This window comes from Xylocopa sonorina, unplaced genomic scaffold, assembly GCF_050948175.1.
Source record: "Xylocopa sonorina isolate GNS202 unplaced genomic scaffold, iyXylSono1_principal scaffold0014, whole genome shotgun sequence".
NCBI lineage: Eukaryota > Metazoa > Arthropoda > Insecta > Hymenoptera > Apidae > Xylocopa > Xylocopa sonorina.
In genome coordinates this window covers 3,789,419-3,816,818 of record NW_027490090.1, presented here as the reverse complement: position 1 = coordinate 3,816,818, position 27,400 = coordinate 3,789,419, and the positions used below count along the sequence as shown (strand labels likewise).

Genomic DNA, 27,400 nt, shown 5'->3' with positions numbered 1-27,400 from the left:
CTTTTGTTAATCTAAATATTAAGAATGAAATAAAATAAGATAAAAGAGAGATGGACGAATTTTTTTAGAATAATTAGAAAATGGAATTAATTAAAAAAAGATAGATAAAAATTAGAAAAGAAGGATTTTTATCATATAAATGCATGAAAATTCTATTTTTTGTTAATCTAGATAACAGAAAAAAAATATGATAAGAGTGAGAGAGAGATGTACGAATTTTTTGCAATAATTAGAAAATGGAATTAATTAAAAAAAAATAGATTAAAAATAGAAAAGTTAAAATTTTTAGTAAATAAACGCCTGAAAATCCTGTCTTTTGTTAATCTAGATAACAGAAATAAAATAAGATAAGAGAGTGAGAGAGTGAGACAAAGATATACAAATTTTTTTGCAATAATTAGAAAATAGAATTAATTAAAAAAAAAATAGAAAAGGACGAGTTATCGCAAATAAACGCCTGAAAATCCTTTCTTTGGTTAATCTAGATAACAGAAAATAAAATATGATAAGAGAATGAAAGAGTGAGAGAGAGAGAGGGATATGCGAATTTTTTTGGAATAATTATTAAATGGAATTAATTAGAAAAATATAGAAAAAATGTGAAAGAACGACTTACTGAAGATCGAGTAATTGGCAGAATTTTTTGCGATATTATTCGACCGCAATTCCACGGTCCTTCACCTGAAAATGTAGGCACAGAGTGATAAGAAAGCCTGGAGAGTGGCGAACGCGCACGCATCAGCTGATCGCCACGTGTTATGCCACCTCCACTTCGCGCTGGAGCCGCTCGTAACGTATTCCTTTTTTTAACGATCATTTTATTTCTTCTGCGACATTCCAACGAATTAATTCGCATTCTAACTAATTAATTCACATTCTAACGAATTTTTTAATGCCTTACATTCTGTACGTACGATTTAAAGGACATGAATAATGCAAATTCTTAAATTCGAATATTATTATTTTTATTCCACGATTAAATATTCAATGATATTTTGTGGGTCGCGATGGAAATTGTTGTTATTTATACGTACAGAATGCAGGAAATTGTTTGTCGCAATTTTTCGTGCAACTTTTCTGTCATCATTTTCAAGTTTTTGTGAATTAAGTAATTAAGGAGGCGTAACAAGGTTTTATATTCATCGAAATAATGTTATTCGTACAAAGTTCACCTTTTCTTTCGTAATTGTCGTTGAATATTAAAATTTATGTTTAATCGTTCATTTTTTTATTTATACAAATTTTTATACTCGTTGAAATAATATTAATTACTTTTTAGAAGATATATTTCGTTTATTCTCGTATTTGTCGTTGAATATTAAGATTTATTTGTTTATTTTTTCTTTTTTTTATTTGTTCAAATTCGTTTTATAATTAGTAGTAAGTAATGGAACTTAATTTGTCGATACTTTTTCAAATATCGCGCCATTTGCGATGGCTCGTATTAAGTTCTAACCTTACATTCAATTCATGAATATTCTTTCCTTTAACAATTAAACAAACGCGTAATGTAGAAAATCATTATTATTGATATATACAGAATATATTAAACCATTTATTATAATTTTTCATGCAACTTTTCTGTCATCATTTTCAAATTTTCGTAAACTAAGTAATTAACGTGACATAACAAAGTTTTATATTGATCGAAATGTTTTTTCATATTTATTTTCATAATTGTCGTTTAATATTAAAATTTATTTGCTTATTCGTTCATTTTTTTATTTATACAAATTTGTTTTATAATTATTAATAAGTAATGGAACTTTTCGTTTTCAAATATGGCGCCATTTGCGATGGCTCGTATTAAGTTCTAACCTTACATTCAATTCATGAATATTCTTTCCTTTAACAATTAAACAAACGCGTAATGTAGAAAATCGTTATTATTGATATATACAGAATATATTAAACCATTTATTATAATTTTTCATGCAACTTTTCTGTCATCATTTTCAAATTTTCGTAAACTAAGTAATTAACGTGACATAACAAAGTTTTATATTGATCGAAATTTTTTTTCATATTTATTTTCATAATTGTCGTTTAATATTAAAATTTATTTACTTATTCGTTCATTTTTTTATTTGTACAAATTTGTTTTGCAATTATTAATAAGTAATGGAACTTTTCGTTTTCAAATATGGCGCCATTTGCGATGGCTCGTATTAAGTCCTAACCTCACTTTCAATTTACGTACATCTGAACAGAGGTTAAAGATACGACATAAAATTTACATTCACGACTTTCTTAGACTATGTTAATTATTAATCGAAAGGTAAATCGAAATATCATTTAATAATTCATAAATAAAATATATTAAATCATTTATGAAATTATTATCTATTATTATAAATTATGTTATTTTAAAATAAACTTGTTTTCAGTTGATAACAACAATTTTAAGTTGCAATAAACATTATTAATCTCAGTGAGAATAATTATATTTATAATTATATATTGAAAATTGTAATTAGCATAATAATGGATTCCGTGTCCAATATACTTGGTATCGATAAAGTCGATATGAATGGAAAGTTGATCGTAATAGAAGAACGACACGACAGCGACGCAAACTTCTTGCTCAGCACTGTTATATCGAATGCGTTGAAGAAGAACTACGACCTCTGTTTCGTGCTCTTCCACAATACGTTCAATCATTATCACAACGTGGGAATGAAATTCGGATACAATCTCGGTTTACAAAAAGAGAAAGGCAAAATTGTGGTCGTGGAGCCGATGAAAGTAATTGCGTCCAATATAGAGTGCATACACGACCAGCGAACAAATAATATACTCAACGATGTATTTATAATAATTAAAAATGAATGCTGCAAGATAATGCGTGAGAATAAACCGGTTGTTATAATTATCGACGACGTGAGCCATTTCTCCGGTTTCAACTGCGATTCGAGGGAGTCTGTATGTTATTTAAGGTATTTAAGGTCGCTGGTTGAACGTTACAGTATGTCTCACATTTGTATCGTAACGCATACGTACAAAGATGAATTCAAGGACTGTGCGTCTAATGTAATCGCGCGTGGTCTTAGACGAATGGCTCATTTATTCGTTAAAGTCGAGCCTCTCGAAAGTGGATACTCCAGTGATGCGTCTGGGAATCTGACGGTTAATTGGAGGTCAAGCGCAGTTAGGGTGAAATATAAGTGGCCGGAGGTGGCGAGGTACATTTACAAACTGTCGAATCGCCAAGTGAAAGTTTGTGCGCCTGGTGCTTCGATATTATAAACAAACGTACAATAAATTTGTCAAAGTTCATTACACGTGCGTGTGACGAAGTAAAAAATAAACTTTGATATATTTTTAAAAGATCGTGTAATCGTCTTATTCTTTTATTAAGTCGATTGACTGGAGTGCTTAAAATTATTGCATTCGAATTTATTTTTAATGTTTTCAACGCTCAGTTTCTAATAAATTTTAAATTTAGCGGTACAGTGCTTGGCTCTCGTGCGCATGCGCAGATACAGAGCTGCGCGCGACTCTGCGACGCAGAGAGCACTGAGCGCGACGCGGCTGTAGCGGTGCAGTACTTGACTGTGGCGCGCATGCGCAGATAGGAAGCTGCGCGCGACGCTGCGAGGCAAGGAGCGCGCTGTCACTCGCCAGTACCGCCTCTGGCTTGCTAGGGGGAGGTAGTGTTCTCCCTCGCTCCGTGTATTTTGCTTAAAACAAGGATTTCATCAAACTTTTGACTAAATTTTCTTTTGTTACGTGTTTACATCCCCTTTCACGCGATTTTAAAACAAATTACTTAACGATTTTCTGCACCAACGCTCTTGCTAATTTTAAGCTGCCACTGCAAGGCGATAGAGAGTGTTAGTGTCTGTCGTTGTTGATGTCACAAGTCTGTAAACACATCTTGATGCCCTTAAAACAGAGGACGACGAGAAGGATGAAAGAGAGGGAAATAAACGCGAAATAATTGCTGAGCATCGATATCTGTTTACGTAGAGGTTATAAAGTACGCTCGCGCACAAAACAATGTGGTACTTAGTGAATGTTAAAGGTACACTTTGTTTCAAATGAAAATAATCAAGTAATTGCAGGTTACAGCGTTTTTTAATTTGTTTTACGTTGCAGGGGAACGATTGTACTTGAAACCAAACGTGGAGGTCACTTTTGGCAGGAAGAAGGGTGACGTTCTGTTTCCTGACGATGAGTCTATCAGCAGACTACATGCGTCTGTTTGCGTTACACCGAAACAGATTTTTGAGGTAGTTGCTGCGATTGTATACTTTGTTAATTAATCGTATGCCCAGAAAATAAAGCTTCGACACTGTATTGGCACTGTGACTTACTATCGACTTTGTATTGGCACCATGACGTACCATCGATACTATATTAGCACTGTGTTGGCACTGTAACGTACTATCGACACTGTATTGGCACTGTGACGTACTATCGCCTCTGTATTGGCACTGTGACGTACCATCGCCTCTGTATTAGCATTGTAACGTACCATCGCCTCTGTATTGGCACTGTGACGTACCATCGCCTCTATATTAGCATTGCGCTAGCTTTGTGGACGAGTGTCAGCGCTTCTACGGCCATCTGCAGTCTTATTTGTTGCTGCGTAGTCCAAGCGATGCAGTCAATTGCCCAAATAAAAGCTTCCGTACATTCCAGATGGGAGAAACAACATCGACGTGCAGGCTCAAAGACCTGGGCTCGAAGTACGGCACGTACATCTGCCAGGAGAACGAAATGATGGCAGTGTCGAAAGAGGGATACAATCTGAAGCATAACGACAGAGTACGAATAGGATTGCAGAACAGTATATTTCTGTAAATTTTCTTGTTTTCTCTCCGACTGGGTCCTCCAGCAATTGTCATCGGTCAGATTATTTATCCAGGGTGATGAACGCCTCCATAATAACACTGACGTCAGGTCTAGTCGAGGCGGACAGGAACAGACTGAAGAGCTTGATGGACCACATCGACGGTGCAATAATCAACAACTGGCTGAAATGCTGCACGCACTTGACGGTGACGAAGGCTACGCTGACTGAGAAGGTCTAATTAATCTGCTGGATTAATCGATGCACGTTTCACTTCAATTTATGCTGTTGTCGTTGACTCGAAACAGGTGATTTGCGCCATGGCCTCAGCGATACCAATAGTAACAGTGAACTACTGGGAGCAAGTTAAAGTCGCTGTTGAAAATGGCCAGGAATTGCCAAACACCAAGCATTTTATTCCGCTGATCAGCGAACCGTACATCAACAAAGAGAAATTACTGATCTCTCCAAACGAGAAGAGGACGACGCTGTTCCAGAACTTGATATTCGTGCTGTTTTCTACGCAGCAGTACAAGACGTATGGCAAAATCATTCAATTAGCAGGTGCGTAACGAGGAAATAGGCTTTCGTGCTGGTAGAGATGTCGATACGCCAGTGAGATTTGCATTTTAGGTGGAAAATCTCTGTTGTACTCGAAGAAGCCTCTGACGATTAAGGAACTTTCAGCTAAAAACGTGATTGTACTGCAATACCCGAACAACGAGGCAACGCAGTCGACTCAGAACATTGCTCCAGAGTACGACTCGATCTGTAAGTAATTATCTGGTCGTTGTTATTGTATTTCTTCTCATTAATTGGCGAATTTCTCTCAGACGACGCGTTGCAAGCGAACGACCGCAAGATGGTCCCAGAATTCGAGATTCCTCTGGCGATACTGCACTGCTCCACAGAGAAATACTGCAATCCGACGTTCAGGTTCTCGAAATTGCTGAAAAGACCATCAGAAAAGTGCGACTCGTCAGAAGTTTTGGTCCTGGACACGCAAGACGCGGTGCCAAGCGTGCAAGTCCTGTCGAACGTGCTCTCCAGCGCCAGATTGAAGTCAGAATTGGACGCTGAGTGCCCAAACAACGAGCCAGATGTTGTTCAGGAGACCTGCGACGACTTCGATCAGCCAGCTGATCGATTGCCACAAGATTCTGCTGGTGAGCTCGAGAAGAAACAGGATTCTGACGAGTCCAACTGCATAGAAGAGACCAACGACTCCTGCAGTTCAGCAGATGAGGAGAACGTGGACTTAGAGCCGTGTTTCAGGGAAATGTCGAATTATATTCCTGAAACGAACGAGTCACAGTATCCAGATTCTTCACAATCGCCAGAGAAAGTTCACAGCACTGTCGACAGTGTTGAAATACAGCAAAATGCAAGTGCAAGAAGAAACGAGGCGACAGTGGTGATCGAAGAAACCCCAGACAGCAAATTGATAGACGTAACTGCGAACGAGAGCTCTGATTTCGAGGATGAATGGTCGAATGAGTGTATCAATAAGAATCTCAGTGAAATTCGCAGGCGAAACGAACCCAACAACTTATCTGAGACCAGCAATTCAGAGGAGGAAAACTCAGAAATCGAGATTGTAAAGTCGTCGACGGATAAACTCGACGTAGAAGGCGACGAGGACTTAAATGTGAGGCAAATTGTGGAGAAAAATGAGGCAGTGGCGAAGAATTCTCGTGCATACTCGGTTCAGCTTGAAAAGAGTGCTTTCTCAGACAAATCAGAGGTGGAGTACAAAGTGGAAATTCGACGAAATGACTTTAATAATTCCGTGGTGAGTGTTTGAACTTTTAAAAATTGTTTTAATGAGTTAAACCTCGTCTTCTGTCGAAATACAATTTTTATTTTCAAGTTGCAGGCTCGAGAGAAGCTCAGCAATTTCTCCAAGTCCGCTTCGTCGATCATGCGAGTCAATCCTGGCAGAAAAACGTTCATAAAAGTAAGTTGCGAGGCATTCGAGTGATCTTATTTTGTTTAAGTGATTTTATGGTGCTTTAAAAAAATATTTTTGACGCAGGTTTTCCAAAAAATCCCCAAAAAAAGGGTAACTTTGAGCGACATGTGCGTGTGGAACGAAAACGAGTGCACGAAAAGGATGAGAGTCGCTGCAGAGTTTTGTTAATTAAGATTGCGAGTGTCATTTAATTCAGAAGGATGTTCTCTTTGTTATTTTTTTACTTTACGTGTAGAAACACGCGTTCGTACGCCAGTTTATGATGTTCTACGCAAACAATCGACATAAATAGAAAAATATAGCGAAACATAGATGAAAAATATATTTTATAAATATTTATTATATCGCATAGTATTGTTCGTGTGAGTGAGATTCATGGTTGACGAGGACGATGTTTATTTGTGTGCGATTTATAAAGAAATTTTGTCATTTTTATTGAATAGAAACAGTCAGATAAATTGTATCTCTTGTTTTTGAGGTAAGAGAGAGAAAAAAGTGTGTAAAAAAGCTGCAAGAACGAGTGAGACAGATGATGATGGCTCTAATTTAGAGCTGTTATCGTCATCTCTGTGAAAAGTGCTCAAACTGGTCGAAAATTATTGTCTACAGCGAAGTAAACTAAAGAAAAAGTCAAGAATTACAATAAATGACGATAAAACTACTGAAATTTGCAATAATTTGCAATAAAACTAATAATATGTACAATAAATTATAATATATTGGTTTTATTGTAATTTATTCGATATTTCACTAGTTTTATTGAAATTTCTTGTATATTTCAATAATTTTATTGTAATTTCTTGTGTATTTCGATAGTTCCATCGTAATTTCTTGTACTATTGAGATATACAATGAATTACAATAAAATTAGTGAAATATGCAATAAATTGCAATAAAACTAACGTGCTGTAACTTATTTTTTGTACATACTATCAGTTTTATTGCAAATTATTGTACATTTCGGTAGTTTTATCGTAATTTTGTGTATATTTCAGTAGTTCTATTGTAATTTCTTGTATATTTTAATAGTACAAGTAATTACAATAAAACTACTGAAGTATAAAATAAATTACAATAAAACTAGCAAGATAAACAAGGAAGTACAATGAAATTACGATAAAACTAGTAAACGTACAATAAATTACAATAAAACTTAGGAAATATACGATGAATTGCAGTAAAACTAATAATATGTACAGTAAATTACAAAAAAAAAACTAATAATATGTACAATAAATTACAATATATTAGTTTTACTGTAATTTATTGTACATTTCCACAGTTTTATTGTAATTCGTTGGATATTTCCTTAGTTTTATCGTAATTTTGTGTATATGTCAGTAGTTTAATGTAATTTCTCGTACATTTCAGTAGTTTTATTGTAATTAATTCTACATTTCAGTAGTTTTATTGTAATTTCTCATATATTTCAATATTACAAGTAATTACAATAAAACAAGTGAAATATAAAATAAGTTACGATAAAACTAGCAATGAATTACAATAAAAACTACAGAAATATCCAATAATTTACAATAAAATTAACGATATGTACAACAAATTACAATATCTTAGTTTTACTGTAATTTATTGTAAATTTCCACAGTTTTATTGCAATTCGTTGGATATTTCCTTAGTTTTATCGTAATTTTGTGTATATGTCAGTAGTTCAATGTAATTTCTCGTACATTTCAGTAGTTTTATTATAATTGCTTATATATTTCAATATTACAAGTAATTAGGATAAAACTACTGAAATATAAAATAAGTTAAAATAAAACTAAGGAAATATACAGTGAATTACAATAAAACTACTGAAATATTAAATAATATACAATGAAACTAATAATATGTATAATAAATTACAATATATTAGTTTTATTGTAATTTATTGCATATTTCACGTTATAATTCATTGTATATTTCAATAGTACAAGAAGTTACAATGGAACTAACGAAATATACAAGAAAGTACGATAAAATTATTGAAATGTACAAGAAATTACAATAATACTAAGGAAATATACAAGAAATTGCAATAAAACTAATACATTGTAATTTATTGTACATGTTATTAATTTTCTTGTAATTTCTTTTATATTTCAGTAGCTTTATTGTAGTTTCTTGGATATTTCAATAGTGTTACTGTAATTTCTTGTATATTTCAATAATTTTATTGTACTTTCTTGTATATTTCAGTAGTTTTATTGTAATTTATTGTATGCTATTGAATTATACATAGAAATTACAATAATACCAGTGAAATGTGTAATAAATTACAATAAAACTAATAATATGTACAATAAGTTACAATATATTAGTTTTATTGTAATTTATTGCATAGTTTACTAGTTTTATTGTAATTTATTGTATGCTATTGAATTATACATAGAAATTACAATAATACCAGTGAAATGTGTAATAAATTACAATAAAACTAATAATATGTACAATAAGTTACAATATATTAGTTTTATTGTAATTTATTGCATAGTTTACTAGTTTTATTGTAGTTCATTGTACATTTCCTTAGTTTTATCGTAATTTTGTGTATATTTCAGTAGTTTAATGTAATTTCTTGTATATTTCAGTAGTGTTATTGTAATTTATCCTACATTTCAGCAATTTTATTGTAATTTGTTATATATTTTAGTAGTACAAGTAATTACAATAAAACTACTGAAGTATAAAATAAATTCCAATAAAACTAGCAAGATATACAAGGAAATGCAATGAAATTATAATAAAGCTGAGTAGATGTACAATAATTTACAATAAAACTGAGTAAATGTTCAATAAATTACAATAGAACTATTGAAATATAGAAAAAAATACAATAAGATTATTGAAATATACAAGAAATCACAATAAGACTAAGGAAATATACAATAAATTACAATGAGACCAGTGAAATATACAGGAAATTGCAATAAAACTACTGAACTATGCAATAAATTACAATAAAACCAATAGTATGTACAATAAATTACAATATATTAGTTTCATTGTAATCTATTGCATATTTCAGTAGTTTTATTGTAATTCACTCTATATTTCCTTAGTTTTATCGTAATTTCATCGTACTTCCTTGTATATCTTGCTAGTTTTATTATAACTTGTTTTATATTTCAGTAATTTTATTGTAATTACTTGCAATATTGAAATATATAGGCAATTACAACAAAACTACTGAAATATAAAAGAAATTACATTAAACTACTGAAATATACAAGAAATTACAGTAGAACTACTGAAATATACACAAAATTACGATAAAACTAAGGAAATATCCAATGAATTACAATAAAACTGTGGAAATTTACAATAAATTACAGTAAAACTAATATATTGTAATTTATTGTACATATTATTAGTTTTATTGTAATTTACTGTACATATTATTAGTTTTATTGTAATTCATTGTATATTCCCTAAGTTTTATTGTAATTTATTGTACGTTTACTAGTTTTATCGTAATTTCATTGTACTTCCTTGTTTATCTTGCTAGTTTTATTGTAACTTATTTTATATTTCAGCAGTTTTATTGTAATTACTTGTACTACTAAAATATATAAGAAATTACAATAAAACTACTGAAATATACACAAAATTACGATAAAACTACCGAAATGTACAATAATTTGCAATAAAACTAATAGTATGTACAAAAAATAAGTTACAGTACGTTAGTTTTATTGCAATTTATTGCATATTTCACTAATTTTATTGTAATTTCTATGTATAATTCAATAGCATACAATAAATTACAATAAAACTACTGAAATATACAAGAAATTACAGTAGAACCATTAAATTATACAAGAAAGTACAATAAAATTATTGAAATATACAAGAAATTACAATAACACTATTGAAATATCCAAGAAACTACAATAAAGGTACTGAAATGTAAAAGAAATTACAGGAAAATTAATAATATGTACAATAAATTACAATATATTAGTTTTATTGCAATTTCTTGTATATTTCCTTAGTATTATTGTAATTTCTTGTACATTTCAATAATTTTATCGTAATTTCTTGTATATTTCGATAGTTCCAGTGTAACTTCTTGTACTATTGAAATGCACAATGAATTACAACGTAAAATATGCAATAAATTACAATAAAACTAATATATTGTAATTTATTGTGCATATCACTAATTTTATTGCAATTTGTTGTATACTATAGAAATTGCAATAAAAATACTGAAATGTACGTGGAATTACAATAAAAACTAATATATTGTGATTTATTGCACATATTATACGTTTCATTGTAATTTATTATAAATTTCACTAGCTTTATTGTAATTTCCTATATATTTTAATAGTATACAATAAAACTTCTGAAATATGCAAGAAATTGCAATAAAACTAATATATCGTAATTTATTGTATATTTCAATAGTTTTATTGCAATTTCTTGTATATTGCAGTAATTTTATTCTAATTTGCTGTACATTTCCCGCTTTGGAGGTAAGACAGAGAAAGATATATGAGAAAGCTATAAGAAAGAGTGAGACAGGACGATGGTGGCTCTGTTTTAGAATACGTGGCGCCATCTTTGCGAAAATTGCTCAAACTGGTCGCACACAATTATCGACAGTAAAGTAAACTGCTAAAGAACTATTGGCGCCATCTGTTGGAGAATCGCTGAAACTGGTCGATAATTAGTTTCGATACTTTACTCAGAGATGGCGCTAGTAGTTATTGAGTAGTTCACTTCCCTGTCGATAATAATGTGCGACCAGTTTGAGCACTTTTTGCAGAGATGGCGCCACGTGTTCTAAAGCAGAGCAGCCATCATCTTTCTCACTCTTTCTTACAGCTTTCTTATATATCTTTCTCTCTCTCGCGCTTACCTCCAAAGCGGGAAATGTATAAAATTTATAATTCCATTTCAAACGTTTTTGATACTATTATTGCTGTTAATCCCCTTTGGAATTCTTCTGAAACCATTATTATTCTTATTAATTCTATTTCGAACGCTGCGAGGCAAGGAGCGCGCTGTGACTCGCCAGTACCGCCTCTGGCTTGCTAGGGGGAGGTAGTGTTCTCCCTCGCTCCGTCTATTTTGCTTAAAACAAGGATTTCATCAGACTTTTGACCAAATTTTCTTTTACTACGTGTTTACATCCCCTTTCACGCGATTTTAAAACAAATTACTTAACGATTTTCTGCACCAACGCTCTTGATAATTTTAAGCTGCCACTGCAAGGCGATAGAGAGTGTTAGTGGCTGTCGTTGTTGATGTCACAAGTCTGTAAACACATCTTGATGCCCTTGAAACAGAGGACGACGAGAAGGATGAAAGAGAGGGAAATAAACGCGAAATAATTGCTGAGCGTCGATATCTGTTCACGTAGAGGTTATAAAGTACGCTCGCGCCAAAACGATGTGGTACTTAGTGAATGTTAAAGGTACACTTTGTTTTCAATCAAAATAATCAAGCAATTGTAGGTTACAGCGTTTTTTAATTTGTTTTATAAAATTTGTAATTCCATTTCAAACATTTTTGATACTATTATTGCTGTTAATCCCCTTTGGAATTCTTCTGAAACCGTTATTATTCTTATTAATTCTATTTCGAACCCTTTTGATAGTATTGTCGCTATTAATTCCATTCAGAATCCTTCTGATACTGTTATTATGCTAATGAACAATAAAAAAAAATATAAATAAATTTCTAACGAACAATAAAAAAATATAAATAAATTTCTAACGAATAAATATGCATCTATACAATTTTCTGCCAGTTAATACACTCTATTTTTCATTTTTTTAGTAAATTCAATATTGTAAAGAAGCAATTTCTATTTTTGTAAATTGTACAAAGTATAGCAAAGAGTTTATAAAGCTCTTAAACTTATTCTACCAGTTGATATACTCTATTCTCAATTTTTTTTATTAAATTTAATATTGCAAATAGGTAATTACAATTTTTATAAAATGTACAAAGCATAATAGAAAATTTATAAACCACTTAAACTTATTCTACTAATTAATAGGCTTTACTCTTAATTTTTTTATTAAATACAATATTGCAAAGAAGCAATTACAATTTTTGTAAAATGTACAAAGGACAATAGAAGATTTATAAAGCTCTTAAAATTATTCTACCAGTTAATATACTCTATTCTTTATTTTTTTTTTTTTTTTTACTAAATTTAATATCGTACAGAAGCAATTACAATTTTTATAAAACGTACAAAACGCAATAGAACATTTATAAAGCTCTTAAACTTATTCTACCAGTTAATACACTTTACTCTTAATTTTTTTATTAAATATAATATTGCACAGAAGCAATTACAATTTTTGTAAAATGTACAAAGGACAATAGAAAATATATAAAGCTCTTAAACTCATTAAAAGCGACGCGATAACGTCTCTTTATGGAAAAATAAAATTCAGAAGCTGTATTTGCAACGTTATCAACGTTATTATCCTTATCGATGGACGATAAGTCAATCTTCGATCTGGAAATCATTGACCCTATTAATGAAAATCTCAATTAACGCTTATCTGCCTCGATAAAGAACGTCTTTCCTTATCTTGATCGATTAAATCCCACTTTTAACCGCCGTTTCGTTCGGTTTTGTGCATTTTCTGTGGAAATGTATCGATCGATAGCGTCATCTGGCATCGCGTAAACAAAACGTCGATATTTTCTCGTATATAAAGCTGGAAGCATAACTAGTTCAGGTTGTAATTAAGTGTCGCCATCATGCGTGCCCTTTTCTTAGTTGCAACAGTTTTTGCCGCGGCTGCTTTGGCCGTTGGCGAAGAAATTCTGCCTCCTTTGCAGGGGTACGTTTTTCTTTTATTCTACAATATTTCGTTAGATATTATTCCTTACTTTTTGCTTTTTTAATTAGGTTTAAGGACGCACTATTTTTGTATAATAAATTGATTTATTCTTTTAGGCTTATTAGTTGTAAATATCGAAATTACTGGTTTAAGCGTGCTGCTGCTAGTTGAACTTGTGTAAGTTTCTGTTTAGAAGTTTTCGTTTCATTCTATAGTGCGTTTCGTTAGATATTATTCCTTACTTTTTGCTTTTTTAATTAGGTTTAAGAACACACTATTTTTGTATAATAAATTAATTTATTCTTTTAGGCTTATTAGTTGTAAATATCGAAATTACTGGTTTAAGCGTGCTGCTGCTAGTTGAACTTGTGTAAGTTTCTGTTTAGAAGTTTTCGTTTCATTCTACAGTGCGTTTCGTTAGATATAATTTCTTCTTCTCGCTATTTCGTTTTTATTTATTAGTTGTAAATATAAAAATGATCGATTTAAGTGTACTGGTGCTATTTAATACGTTGCAGTTGAAGTTCTGCGAGTTTCTGCGTTTAAGTTTTGTCTCCATTGTACAGTATTTCGTTAGATATTATTTCTTATTTTTTGCTTTTTTAATTAGGCTTAAGGACGCACTATTTTTGTATAATAAATTAATTTATTCTTTTAGGCTTATTAGTTGTAAATATCGAAATTACTGGTTTAAGCGTGCTGCTGCTAGTTGAACTTGTGTAAGTTTCTGTTTAGAAGTTTTCGTTTCATTCTATAGTGTGTTTCGTTAGATATTATTCCTTATTTCTTGCTTTTTTAATTAGACACAAGAACGCACCATTTTTGTGCGCTAAATTAATTTCTTCTTCTCGCTATTTCGCTTTTATTTATTAGTTGTAAATATAAAAATGATCGATTTAAGTGTACTGGTGCTATTTAATACGTTGCAGTTGAAGTTCTGCGAGTTTCTGCGTTTAAGTTTTGTCTTCATTGTACAGTATTTCGTTAGATATTATTTCTTATTTTTTGCTTTTTTAATTAGGCTTAAGGACGCACTATTTTTGTATAATAAATTGATTTATTCTTTTAGGCTTATTAGTTGTAAATATCAAAATTACTGGTTTAAGCGTGCTGCTGCTAGTTGAACTTGTGTAAGTTTCTGTTTAGAAGTTTTCGTTTCATTCTACAGTGTGTTTCGTTAGATATTATTCCTTATTTCTTGCTTTTTTAATTAGACACAAGAACGCACCAATTTTGTACGCTAAATTAATTTCTTCTTCTCGCTATTTCGCTTTTATTTATTAGTTGTAAATATAAAAATGATCGATTTAAGTGTACTGGTGCTATTTAATACGTTGCAGTTGAAGTTCTGCGAGTTTCTGCGTTTAAGTTTTGTCTGCATTGTACAGTATTTCGTTAGTTATTAATTCTTATTTTTTGCCTTTTTAATTAGGTTTAAGAACGCACTATTTTTGTATAATAAATTAATTTCTTCTTTTAGGCTTATTAATTGTAAATATCAAAATTACTGGTTTAAGCGTGCTGCTGCTAGTTGAACTTGTGTAAGTTTCTGTTTAGAAGTTTTCGTTTCATTCTACAGTGCGTTTCGTTAGATATTATTCCTTATTTCTTGCTTTTTTATTTAGACGCAAGAATGCACCATTTTTGTACGCTAAATTAATTTCTTCTTCTCGCTATTTCGCTTTTATTTATTAGTTGTAAATATAAAAATGATCGATTTAAGTGTACTGGTGCTATTTAATACGTTGCAGTTGAAGTTCTGCGAGTTTCTGCGTTTAAGTTTTGTCTCCATTGTACAGTATTTCGTTAGATATTATTTCTTATTTTTTGCCTTTTTAATTAGGTTTAAGAACGCACTATTTTTTTACACTAAATTGATTTATTCTTTTAGGCTTATTAATTGTGAATATCAAAATTGCTGGTTTAAGTGGACTATTTTATAAGTTTCTTGGTCGAAGTATTGGTTCCATGGTACAGTGTGTTTCTTTGGATATTATTCCTTATTTTTTTCCTCTTTTAATTAGACACAGAAACGTACTATTTTTGTACAGAAAACTAATTTCTTATTTTTACTTATTAATTGTAAATATATCAAAATTGTTGATATTAATGTACTGTTTTATAAGTTTCTGTGTCGAAGTTTTGTCTTCATTGTACAGTATTTCGTTAGATATTATTCCTTATTTTTTGCTTTTTCTAATTAGGTGTAAGGACGCAACATTGTTGAGCACAAAATTAATTTTTCTTGTAAATATCATTTCATGTAAATTTAAAAATTACTGATTTAAGTTTACTGTTTTATAAGTTTCTGTGCCGAAGTTTTGTCTTCGTTGTACAGTATTTCGTTAGATATTATTTCTTATTTTTGCTTTTTTAATTAGGCACAAGAACACACCATTTTCATATACTAAACTAATTTCTCTTTTTTGCTATTTCATTATTCCACTTATTAATTGTAAATTTAAAGATGACTGATTTAAAAGTACTGCTGCTGTTTAAATCGTTGCAGATTGATTTTCTGCAAAAAAACATTATTCCTTATTTCTTGCTTTTTTTCGTGCAAAAAATCAATTTCATTTTCTCGCTATCTCGTTATTTCATTTATTAACCGTAAACATAATAAATGAAACAATTGAAAATAAATAAAAATTACATAATTGCACTGATAATTTCAGATATAAAAATTGCTGATTTAAATGTTACATAATTGCACTAATAATTGTAAATATAAAAATTACTGATTTAAATGTTACATAATAGCAAATGTTAATAATTGTAAATATAAAAATTACTGATTTAAGTGTTACATAATTGCAAATGTTAATAACTGTAAATATAAAAATTACTGATTTAAATGTTACATAATAGCACTAACAATTGTAGCACAAAAATTACTGCTTTAAATCTACTTTGATTGATTATCGTTATTTCATTTATTAACTGTAAATAATAATAATAAGTAATAATAATAAGTAAAACAATTGCAGTACAAAAATTACATAATCGCACTAATAATTGTAAATATAAAAATTATTGATTCAAATGTTACATAATTGCAAATGTTAATAATTGTAAGTATAAAAATTACTAATTTAAATGTTACATAATTGCAAGTGTTAATAATTGTAAATATAAAAATTACTGATTTAAGTGTTACATAATTGCAAATGTTAATAATTGTAAATATAAAAATTACTGCTTTAAATGTTACATAATTGCAAATGTTAATAATTGCAAATATAAAAATTACTGATTTAAATGTTACATAATTGCACTAATAATTGTAAATATAGAAATGATAATTGTGAATATAAAAATAATTGCACTAATAATTGTAAGTATAAAAATTCCTGCTTTAAATGTTACATAATTGCACTAATAATTGTAAATATAAAAATAATTGCACTAATAATTGTAAATATAAAAATTACTGACTTAAATGTACCTTGATTGATTCTCGCTTTTATTAACTTTAAAATAGTAAATAAAAGAATTGCAGTAAAAAAATTATATAACTGCACTAATAATTGTAAACATAAAAATTACTGCTTTAAATCTACTCTCATCAGTACATCTGCAATTACACATAACACTTACATAATCGATTATTGTCTGCTGCTTTCTTGCCACTTAAACTTCTGTTATTTCGCAGGATGCAAGGAATTTCCATGGTGTACGACACGCCAGAGCAATTCTCAGTGCTGAAGAATTACCTGGACCTTCCTGGATACGATTTTGTAAGAACCACCTACAACACAGCAGACGTTTTAGTGGCGAAGGACAAAGTGGAGGAGTTTAAGAATGTTCTGAGCCAGAATGGTATTAATTACACAGTCAAGGTCGAGGATGTCCAAGAGGAAGTGATCGAGGAGCGCATCGCGCAGGAAGTCGAGCGCAGGATCCAAGCGAGGACTCAGGATTACTCCACTTCCGGGAAGCTCTCTTTCACTTACTATCCTGATTACAACGAAGTGAGTAAGAAATAGGGTTTTTTTTTTAAACTAATTAATTAATTTGACTCGCCTCTGCTAAATTAAAATAATATACTTTTGTTTATAAAATTAAAATAAAAAAGAATTGAAAAATTAAAATAATATACTTTTGTTTATAAAATTAAAATTAAAAAAAATTGAAAAATTAAAATAATAAAAAATTCAAAAATTAAAATAATAAAAAATTCAAAAATTAAAATAATAAAAAATTCAAAAATTAAAATAATATATTTTTGCTTATAAAATTAAAATAATAAAAAATTGAAAAATTGAAATAATATACTTTTGTTTATAAAATTAAAATAAAAAAGAATTGAAAAATTAAAATAATATACTTTTCTTTATAAAATTGAAGTAATAAAAAAAAATTAAAATAATATAGTTTTGTTTATAAAATTAGAATAATAGAAAAAAATTAAAATATATTTTTGTTTGTAAAATTAAAATAATATAATTAAATTAAATTCGATTTCTTGAAACAGCTTAACGCAAAGGGATTTTCATTCATAAAACGGGCACTGTCGATTCGTCCTTTGATAAAATAATTGATGAACATTTATTAATCATTTGAAAAAAATAATCCATATTTATCACTTCCTCATTTTTAAGATTCTTGAGCCTTTTGAAGCAAGTTTAAGCGTTGCAACTTCCTTCAGACTTACAATATAAAGCCATTGAAGGTCATAGAGAGTAAAGAAAGGTGATAATACTTAAGGTTTTGGTAGTAAATGAGACATACATATCCTGTGAAAAAAAAAACAAACATATTTCTGTGAAACTTATAGTTTCAAAGGTATCTGAGGTGATAATAGTTACTGTTCCACCCTGTATATTAATTATTCGAAGAAATTCGATGGAGAATAAAAATAACAGGGGTGGACAAAGACAATTGGTGGCTTTAAGCAGTAAAAATTTTGATTCACCTTAAAAAAAAAAAAAAAATTGCAACTTAGAGGCTACAAATTTAACATTTGGTTTCAGATTTTTTCGATTATTTTGTGCAAGGTTTCTTTAATTTTTTTTTATTATTTCCAAAATCTTTAAGTTAAGATATTTTAAGACTTTTTTTTTTATTACCTGTACAACAAACTATCAGATTATCTTAGCATAAAATTAATTACCAAGGCACTACTACAGTTCTATTACTTTAATTGCAAACGTTTACCAACAAAAAATAAATAAAATTGAATCCAATCTAATTTTATACAGGGTTCTTTAACACTTTTTCGATTATTTCCAAAATCTTTAAGTTAAGATATTTTAAGACTTTTTTTTTATCGTCTGTACAACAAATTATCAGATTATCTCAACAAAAAATTAATTACCAAGCCACTACAGTTCCATCACCCCAATTGCAAACGTTTATCAACAAAATGAATAAAATTGAATCCAATATAATTTTGTGCAGGGCTCTTTTAACTTCTTCAATTATTTTCAAAATCTTTAAGTTTATATTTCAAAACTTTGATACCTTCAGTCCATCTCTGTACAACAAATTATCAAATTATCTCAGCAAAAAATTAATTACCAAGGCACTACTACAGTTCTATTGCCTTAACTGCAAACATTTACCAAAAAAATAAATAAAATTGAATCCAATCTAATTTTATACAGGGTTCTTTAACACTTTTTCGATTATTTCCAAAATCTTTAAGTTAAGATATTTTAAGACTTTTTTTTTATCGTCTGTACAACAAATTGTCAGATTATCTTCACAAAAAATTAATTACCAAGCCACTACAGTTCCATCACCCCAATTGCAAACGTTTATCAACAAAATGAATAAAATTGAATCCAATATAATTTTGTGCAGGGCTCTTTTAACTTCTTCAATTATTTTCAAAATCTTTAAGTTTATATTTCAAAACTTTGATACCTTCAGTCCATCTCTGTACAACAAATTATCAAATTATCTCAGCAAAAAATTAATTACCAAGGCACTACTACAGTTCTATTGCCTTAACTGCAAACGTTTACCAACAAAAAATAAATAAAATTGAATCCAATCTAATTTTATACAGGGTTCTTTAACACTTTTTCGATTATTTCCAAAATCTTTAAGTTAAGATATTTTAAGACTTTTTTTTTATCGTCTGTACAACAAATTGTCAGATTATCTTCACAAAAAATTAATTACCAAGCCACTACAGTTCCATCACCCCAATTGCAAACGTTTATCAACAAAATGAATAAAATTTAAATCCAATCTAATTTTATGCAGGCTTCTTTTAATTCCAAAATCTTTAAGTTAAGATATTTCAGGACTTTGGTACCCTTAGTTCACCTCTGTGAAACAAATTATCAAATTATCTCAGCAAAAAATTAATTACCAAGGCACTACTACAGTTCTATTGCTTTAATTGCAAACGTTTACCAACAAAAAATGAATAAAATTGAATCCAATCTAATTTTTGCAATGCAAATGTAAACGCGATGTCCAACAAACGCAGACTTTTAATTAATCTGAACGCAATTCGAAATCATCCGCAGGTAAACGAGTACCTGAACTACGTGACCAGGAACCACGGTAACGTCGCCTCGTTGATCAGCATTGGCAATTCGTACGAAGGACGAGCGATGAAGGTTTTAAAATTATCGACTGGCGGTAGAAACAAGCCTGCCATTTTCATCGATGCTGGAATCCACGCGAGAGAATGGATCGCCCCTGTGACTGCCCTTTTCATCGTGGATCAGCTGTTGGAGACTCACAGAAATCTTCTGTCGCAAGTCGACTGGTACATCTTGCCAGTTCTGAACCCTGATGGCTATCAATTCACGCACACGAAGTCTGCGGTAATTGTTATACCAATGAATGAGTTCTACAGGAAAATGTTTAATTGATGGTTGTTTGGGATGTTTTAGTAGATCAGACGTGGTATTGGACCAGAGAATGAACGAGACTGTTTTATTTAGTGGATGCTTCTTTCGAATATTGTACTATTAATACAATATATTTATTATTAATTATTAATACAATATTCTTTAGAATATATTCTTTAGAATATTGTATTAGATCAGAGATTGGTCAAACTTTTTATTCTTCAAAGTGGTTTGAGTGCACAGAGAAAGAAGAAATTAAATATTTCATTTAAAATGCTTGTTTAGGATATTGTACTAAACCAGATGTGGTACTAGATTAGATATTGGTTGAACTGTTTGTTCTTTAAAGTGGTTTGGATATTTAAAAAAAAAAAGAAATTAAATGCACATTAAAATATGAAAGAAGAAATTAATTAATTTTAATTGAGTGAACAATTATCGGAGACTGTTCCATTTAAAAAATGCTTGTCTAGGATATTGTACTAGACTAGATATTGTCAAACTTTTTATTCTTCGAAGTAGTTTGAATATTTAGAAAAAGAAGGAACTAAATGGTAAATTAAATGAAAGGAGAAATTAATTATTTTTAATCTTATGAACGAGATTGTTTCATTTAACAGATACTTGGTTAGAAGATATTGTAGTAGATCATCAGATGTTGTGCTAGACCAGAGATTGGTCAAATTTTTTATCCTCCAAAGTGGTTTGAGTACTTAGAAAAAGAAGAAATTAAATGGTACATTTAATGAAAGAAGAAATGAATTATTGTTAATCGAATGAATGAGACTATTTCATTTAATGCTTTCTTGTTTAGGATATTGTACTAGAACAGACGTGGTACCAGACCAGATATTGGTCCAATTTTTTATTCTCCAAAATGGTCTGAATACTTAGGAAAAGAAGAAATTAAATGCACATTAAAATATGAAAGAAGAAGTTAATTAATTTTAATTGGATGAACGAGACTGTTTCATTTAGTAGATGATCGTTTAGAAGATATTATGCTAGACCAGAGATTGGTCCAACTTGTGATTCTTTGAAGTAGATTGAATACTTAGAAAAAGAAGAAATTAAATGAAAGGAGAAATTAATTATTTTTAATCGAATGAACAAGATGTTTCATTTAACAAACGCTTGTTTAGGATATTGTACTAGACCAAATGTGGCTATCAATTTCTGCACACGAAGTCTGCGGTAATTATTATACCAATGAATGAGTTTTACAGGAAAATGTTTAATGGATGGTTGTTTAATCATAATAGTAATTAATATAATTATTAATAATAATTAAATGGACATTGTAGTAGACCAGACGTGGCACTAGATCAGAGATTGGTCAATATTTTTATTCCTTGAAGTGGTTTGAGTACTTAGAAAAAGGAGTCTGCGGTAATTATTATATCAATGAATGAGTTTTACAGAAAAATGTTTAATTGATGGTTGTTTGGGATGTTTTAGTAGATCAGACGTGGTACTGGGCCAGATTTTTGTCCAACTTTTTATTCTTCAAACTGGATTGAAAAGGATGAACAGGATGAAAGAGGAAATTAATTAATATTAATTGGATGAACAAGATTATTTTATTTAACAGATGCTTGTTTAGAAGATACCGTAGTAGATCAGATGTTGTGCTAGACCAGAGATTGGTCAAAATTTTATTCTTCAAAGTGGTTTGAATATTTAGAAAAAGGACAAATTGAATGGTGAATTTAATGAAAGAAGAAATTAATTATTTTTTAATCGGCTGAACAATTATCTGAGATTGTTTCATTTAGCAGATGCTTGTTTAGAGGATATTGTACTAGACCAGAGTAATACTAGGCCAGAGATTGTCAAACTTTCTATTCTTCAAAGTGGTTTGAATGCTTAGAAAAGGAAGAAATTAGATGAAAGAAGAAATTAATTATTTTTAATTGAATGAACGAAACTATTCCACTCATTCCATTTAACGAATACTTGTTTAGGATATTGTACTAGATCAGATGTGGTAGTAGATCAGAAATTGGTCCAACTTTTTATTCTTTGAAGTTGTTTGAATATTTAGAAAAAGAAGAAATTAAATGGTAAATTGAATGAAAGGAGAAATGAATTATTTTTAATTGAATGAACGAGATTGTTTCATTTAACAGATGCTTTTTTAGAGGATATTGTAGTAGACCAGACATTGTGCTAGACCAGAGATTGGTTCAACTTTTTATTCTTTGAAGTAGTTTGAGTATTTAGAAAAAGAAGAAATTAAATGGTAAATTAAATGAAAGAAGAAATTAAATAGTAAATTAAATGAAAGAAGAAATGGTAAACTAAATCCAAACGAGACTGTTTTTGGTATAAACATTATTGCTGCAGTACTCGGTTCAAGAACTATTGTGAATAGAATCGTACAGTTACTTAAAGAAAGAAGAAATTAAGTGATAAATGAAATGCAAGAAAAATAAATTAAATCAAACGAGACTGTTTTTGGTAGAAACATTATTGCTGCAGTACTTGGAGAGAGACTCAGTTCGAGAACTATTGTGACAAGAATCGTACAGTTTTATCCATACATTGTTGTACAATAGATTGCAACAAAGTTCTCGCGATTTATCTTAAGTGAGTAGCCTTCATAAGTGGCACTCTATTTAAAATACAATTGATAAAAATAGTTCTCCTTTTGAGAAAGTGATAACTTCTTATCAAAATCATTTGAAATTGAAAAGCTATTGGAATTGTTTAAGTTCAGTAAAAAAATAAATAAGCAAAGCTTAAAGAATCTTAAATTAATTAATTAACTTAATTTACTTAAATATTACTTGTTCTACTTCATCCTTTAGCAGAGAATTTAATTAAGCAATAATTCTTTAATTTCGCCAAGAAATAATTTTTTTTTTAATGCAAATGAAAAAACAAATAAATAAGCAAAACTTACAGAATTTCAAATTAGTAATTTTACTTAAAAATTACTGGTTTTAGTTTATTTTTTAGCAGAGAATTTAATTCTAAATAAAATTGAACAATAATAGTTTAATTTTACCAAGAAATAATTTTTTTTAAACGCAAATAAAAATAAAAAAAAAAATAAGCAAAACTTAAAGAACTTTAAATTAGTAATTTTATTTAAATATTGCTGGTTTTAGTTTATTCTTTAGCAGAGAATTTAATTTTAAGTAAAATTGAACAATAATAGTTTAATTTCGCCAAGAAATAATTTTTTTTAAACGCAAATAAAAGGCAAAGTGGCGTAAAAATCACTTTCAACGAATATCAATGGAATTTGTAGAAGAAAGAAAAAATTTTATCTCGTTGTTTATCCATTTTGGCAGAGTGTTAGAAGTTTTAACGTGCTAATTAACGAATGAATTAATTTCAGAACCGATTGTGGAGGAAAACGAGATCCAGCAGAGGCTCGAGTTGCAAAGGCGTCGATGGAAACCGAAATTACGACATGGAATGGATGAGTAAGTGTTTCTCTCTCTTTATTTACAGTGCAATCGTTCAAACCTGCGTATCTGATAACATTGTGCGCGATAAGGTGAATGATTGCGCTCGAGAGTTTAATTAGGCTGCGTGTAGATTGATTAAAAATCGATCAAAGCGATTGCCACGTTCGCTTCTCCATTATCAGCCAGCAATTTCTCTAAAATGAATCGATTAATATTTTCGTGATAACGATCCTATAGTACAGTGTTAACTGCTTTTGGGATATTTTTAATTGGCTTTAATATGGCTATTTTAAGAGATTTTTCGAATTTATTTTCTTGGCTGTGGTTGGGCTATTTTAAGAGATTTTTGGAATTTTTTCTTTTAACTAAGGTTGGGTTATTTTAAATGATTTTTGGAATTTTTTCTTTTAGCTTTGGTTGGACTATTTCAAATGATTATTGGTATATTTAAAATTTGCCTTACTTTGGTTATTTTAAGTGATTTTTGAAACTTATTTTCTTAAGTGTAAATGGGCTATTTTAGTAGATTTTTGGAATTTTTTTTCAGTTTCAATTGCGCTACACTGAGAGATTTTTGGATTTTTTTCTTTTACCTTTGGTTGGGCTATTTTAAATTTGCCTTACTTGGGTTATTTTAAGTGATTTTTGGAATTTAATTTCTTTGGTGTAAATGGGCTATTTTAGTAGATTTTTGGAATTTTTTTTTGGTTTCAATTGCGCTACACTGAGAGATTTTTGGATTTTTTTCTTTTACCTTTGGTTGGGCTATTTTAATTTGCCTTACTTGGGTTATTTTAAGTGATTTTTGGAATTTATTTTCTTAGTTATAGTTGAACTATTTTAAAAGATTTTTGGAATTTTTTTGCTAGTTTCAATTGAGCTACTCTGAGAGATGCTTGAAATTTTTTCTTTTAGTTTTGGTTGGGCTGTTTTAAATGATTATTGGTATATTTTAAATTTGCTTTAGTTTAATTATTTTAAGTGATTTTTGTAATTTATTTCCCCAGTTGTATTTGGGTTATTTTCGTAGATTTTTGGAATTTCTTTCTAGTTTTTATTGTCAACTATTTTCAGTTACTTTTGGGATATTTTATATTGGCTTTAATAAGACTATTTTAAGAGATTTTTGAAATTTCTTCTTTCAGTTTTGCAAAAGCTATTTTTGAATTATTTTTGGGATATTTTAAATTCGCTTTAATATGACTATTCTAAGATATTTTTGGAATTTCTTCTTTTAGTTTTGCAAGGTTTATTTTGAATTATTTTTGTGATATTTTAAATTGGCTTTAATATGACTATTCTAAGAGATTTTTGGAATTTCTTCTTTCAGTCTTGCAAGGGCTATTTTGAGTTAATTTTAGGATATTTTAAATTAGCTTCAATATGACTATTTCAAGAGACTGATGGAATTTTTTTTTTAATTTTCCATGGGCTATCTTACGAGAATTTTGAAAATTTTTTTTTATTTTCGTTTGAGTTGTTTGCAGTTATTTTTGGTATATTTTAAATTGGCTTTAGTATGGCTATTTTAGGAGATTGTTGGAATTTTTTTTTTTGGTTTTATATAGGCTATTTTCTATTACTTTTTGGATATTTTAAATTTTTTATACAGGATCCACAACTAGCTCATTAATTAAAAATATTTAATTTCCTCGTAGCAATTGGAGCATCCAGCAATCCATGCAGCGACACCTACGCTGGGCCCAAAGCATTCTCTGAACTGGAAACTCAACACATGAGGGACTTCATTCTGGCACGAAAGGGTCAGTTCAAGGCTTACATCACGTTCCACTCTTATGGCCAGGTAATTACCAAAATACAGAACTCTATTAATTAACTCTATCATATTACAAACGTGAATTCTCAATTTCTAATTTCAATTTATTCCATAAAAATATTTTTCTATATTGCATTATATTATAATTACAATATTTTTTTTTCTACATCACATTATAATTAAATTATTTTTTTTTTATATCATATTAAAATTAAAATATTTTTCTATATTATATATATTATAATTAAAATGTTTTATTTTCTACATCATATTATAACTAAATTATTTATTTTTCTGTATCATATTATAATTAAAATTATTTTCTATATCATATTACAATTAAAATATTTTTTTATATTATATATATTATAATTAAAATAATTTTCTATTTTATACTACAATTAAAATATTTTTTTATATTATATATATTAGAATTAAAATAATTTTCTATATTATACTACAATTAAAATATTTTTCTATATCATATTACAATTAGAATATTTTTTTACATTATATTATAATTAAAATTTTTTTCTATTCTATATTATAATTCAAATATTTTTCTGTATTATATTATAGTTAAAATATCTCTCTATATTAAATTGTAATTAAAATATTTTTCTATTCTATATTATAATCCAAATATTTTTCTACATTATATTGTAATTAAAATACTTTTCTATATCATGTTTTAATTACAATATTCTTTTTCTATACGATATTATAATTAAAATATTTGTCTATGTCATATTATAATTAAAATAATTTTCTAAATTGTATATTTTCTAGTACATCCTGTATCCATGGGGCTTCACATCAAAAGTACCCGATAACGAGCCAGAATTGGTAAATATTCTCCCTCAATATTCCCAAAAACAGACTACAATTTTTTTTACCAACGCCATCCTCCGTTTTTCCAGCGTAATCTCGCCAGCAGCTGCGCCAAGGCGATCGCAAAATCTCGCAAAACTCAGTACACGTACGGCACCTCGGCGAATCACCTGTGTAAGTCTCTAAATCGATCCTTCCCCTTTCATTTGACCACAATTATCGCGTGGGTTTCATTCATGTTTCTCTGTTAATTCCAATTAGATCCAGCCGCTGGCGGCAGCGACGATTGGGCGCTGGCCAAAGCAGATATCAGTTTGTCGTACACGTACGAATTGCCTGGCGGAAATACTGGTTTCATATTGCCGCCATCGGAGATCAAAGCTGTTGGGATCGAGACGTTCGAGGCGATTAAAGTAATTCATCAGTATGTAACGTCGAGACACGCTTTGGACAATTAAACGCGCGCAGAGAGATTTGTAAATCCCAAATGCTCGTCTCTGCTCTGTGTAACGCGACGCAATTATCGGGTTACGTTAAAAACGAGCGAACTCGATCGATTCTGTAACAATAAATTTCATTTTAATGCTCTAAACGAACTGCTACACGCGAGCAGCTGTGATTTAATCGTGTCGAGCTCAATCGAGCTCCACTGTCGAATTAAGTTTCATATATTATGCGAATACATGATTTATGCAGCCAGTAGAAATTTAAATAAATTGCTGTAAGAGTCTTAGTGGCTTTGCAAATTTGTTACTCTGTTGTTACAAAGAGGTATGGTCTTTTTTTTAATTAATATAAAATGTAGATATGGCAGCAAGGAGAGGAATTAGTGGGTAGCAGCAGTTGGAAGTATATTTGGGCCATCAATTGCCCGCGTAATTTTTTGACAGGCCTTGTAATAACAGAGAAAGAGGAAGTGAAAGTACACTTTTAGAAAAATTTTTCGAAAGCTATAACTTTTGATTGAGAAAAGATATCG

The 27,400-nt window shown here is 29.7% G+C and overlaps 4 protein-coding genes across 4 annotated transcripts in view; 3 read left to right on the top strand and 1 right to left on the bottom strand.

The window, feature by feature from the left end:
- The window catches only part of LOC143431821 (protein masquerade-like), a 358,901-nt gene that overhangs the window by 63,951 nt on the left and 267,550 nt on the right, over positions 1-27,400 (bottom strand). The window lies entirely within an intron of this gene.
- LOC143431762 (elongator complex protein 6-like) lies at positions 1,782-3,969 on the top strand. The gene is made up of 10 exons (XM_076908705.1): positions 1,782-1,803; positions 1,903-1,974; positions 2,120-2,133; positions 2,211-2,259; positions 2,388-2,406; positions 2,478-3,231; positions 3,273-3,286; positions 3,329-3,539; positions 3,572-3,650; positions 3,896-3,969. The coding sequence occupies exons 1-10, from the start codon at positions 1,782-1,784 to the stop codon at positions 3,967-3,969; spliced, it is 1,308 nt and encodes a 435-aa protein (XP_076764820.1).
- Positions 3,886-7,045, top strand: LOC143431761 (nibrin-like). Its single transcript, XM_076908704.1, has 9 exons — positions 3,886-4,024; positions 4,099-4,232; positions 4,645-4,802; positions 4,871-5,030; positions 5,104-5,359; positions 5,429-5,566; positions 5,629-6,587; positions 6,672-6,752; positions 6,831-7,045. The coding sequence occupies exons 1-9, from the start codon at positions 4,000-4,002 to the stop codon at positions 6,933-6,935; spliced, it is 2,016 nt and encodes a 671-aa protein (XP_076764819.1). The 5' UTR covers positions 3,886-3,999; the 3' UTR covers positions 6,936-7,045.
- Positions 13,500-26,881, top strand: LOC143431837 (carboxypeptidase B-like). Its single transcript, XM_076908791.1, has 8 exons — positions 13,500-13,582; positions 17,235-17,553; positions 20,065-20,367; positions 23,741-23,828; positions 25,472-25,617; positions 26,380-26,436; positions 26,511-26,595; positions 26,683-26,881. The coding sequence occupies exons 1-8, from the start codon at positions 13,500-13,502 to the stop codon at positions 26,877-26,879; spliced, it is 1,278 nt and encodes a 425-aa protein (XP_076764906.1). The 3' UTR covers positions 26,880-26,881.

What these genes read in the sequence shown, in the direction of transcription:
- LOC143431762 (XM_076908705.1), top strand. Translation starts at nt 1,782, where the DNA reads ATGGCGCCATTTGCGATGGCTC. An exon ending in GGCGCCATTTGCGATGGCTC is followed by an intron (nt 1,804 to 1,902) that starts GTATTAAGTTCT and finishes TGATATATACAG; the next exon opens with AATATATTAAACCATTTATT. An exon ending in AGCGCGACGCGGCTGTAGCG is followed by an intron (nt 3,540 to 3,571) that starts GTGCAGTACTTG and finishes GCGCATGCGCAG; the next exon opens with ATAGGAAGCTGCGCGCGACG.
- LOC143431761 (XM_076908704.1), top strand. Translation starts at nt 4,000, where the DNA reads ATGTGGTACTTAGTGAATGTTAAAG. An exon ending in CAAAATCATTCAATTAGCAG is followed by an intron (nt 5,360 to 5,428) that starts GTGCGTAACGAG and finishes TTTGCATTTTAG; the next exon opens with GTGGAAAATCTCTGTTGTAC. An exon ending in GCAGAAAAACGTTCATAAAA is followed by an intron (nt 6,753 to 6,830) that starts GTAAGTTGCGAG and finishes TTTTTGACGCAG; the next exon opens with GTTTTCCAAAAAATCCCCAA.
- LOC143431837 (XM_076908791.1), top strand. Translation starts at nt 13,500, where the DNA reads ATGCGTGCCCTTTTCTTAGTTGCAACAGTTTTTGCCGCGGCTGCTTTG. An exon ending in ATTCTGCCTCCTTTGCAGGG is followed by an intron (nt 13,583 to 17,234) that starts GTACGTTTTTCT and finishes GTTATTTCGCAG; the next exon opens with GATGCAAGGAATTTCCATGG. An exon ending in TTACGACATGGAATGGATGA is followed by an intron (nt 23,829 to 25,471) that starts GTAAGTGTTTCT and finishes ATTTCCTCGTAG; the next exon opens with CAATTGGAGCATCCAGCAAT.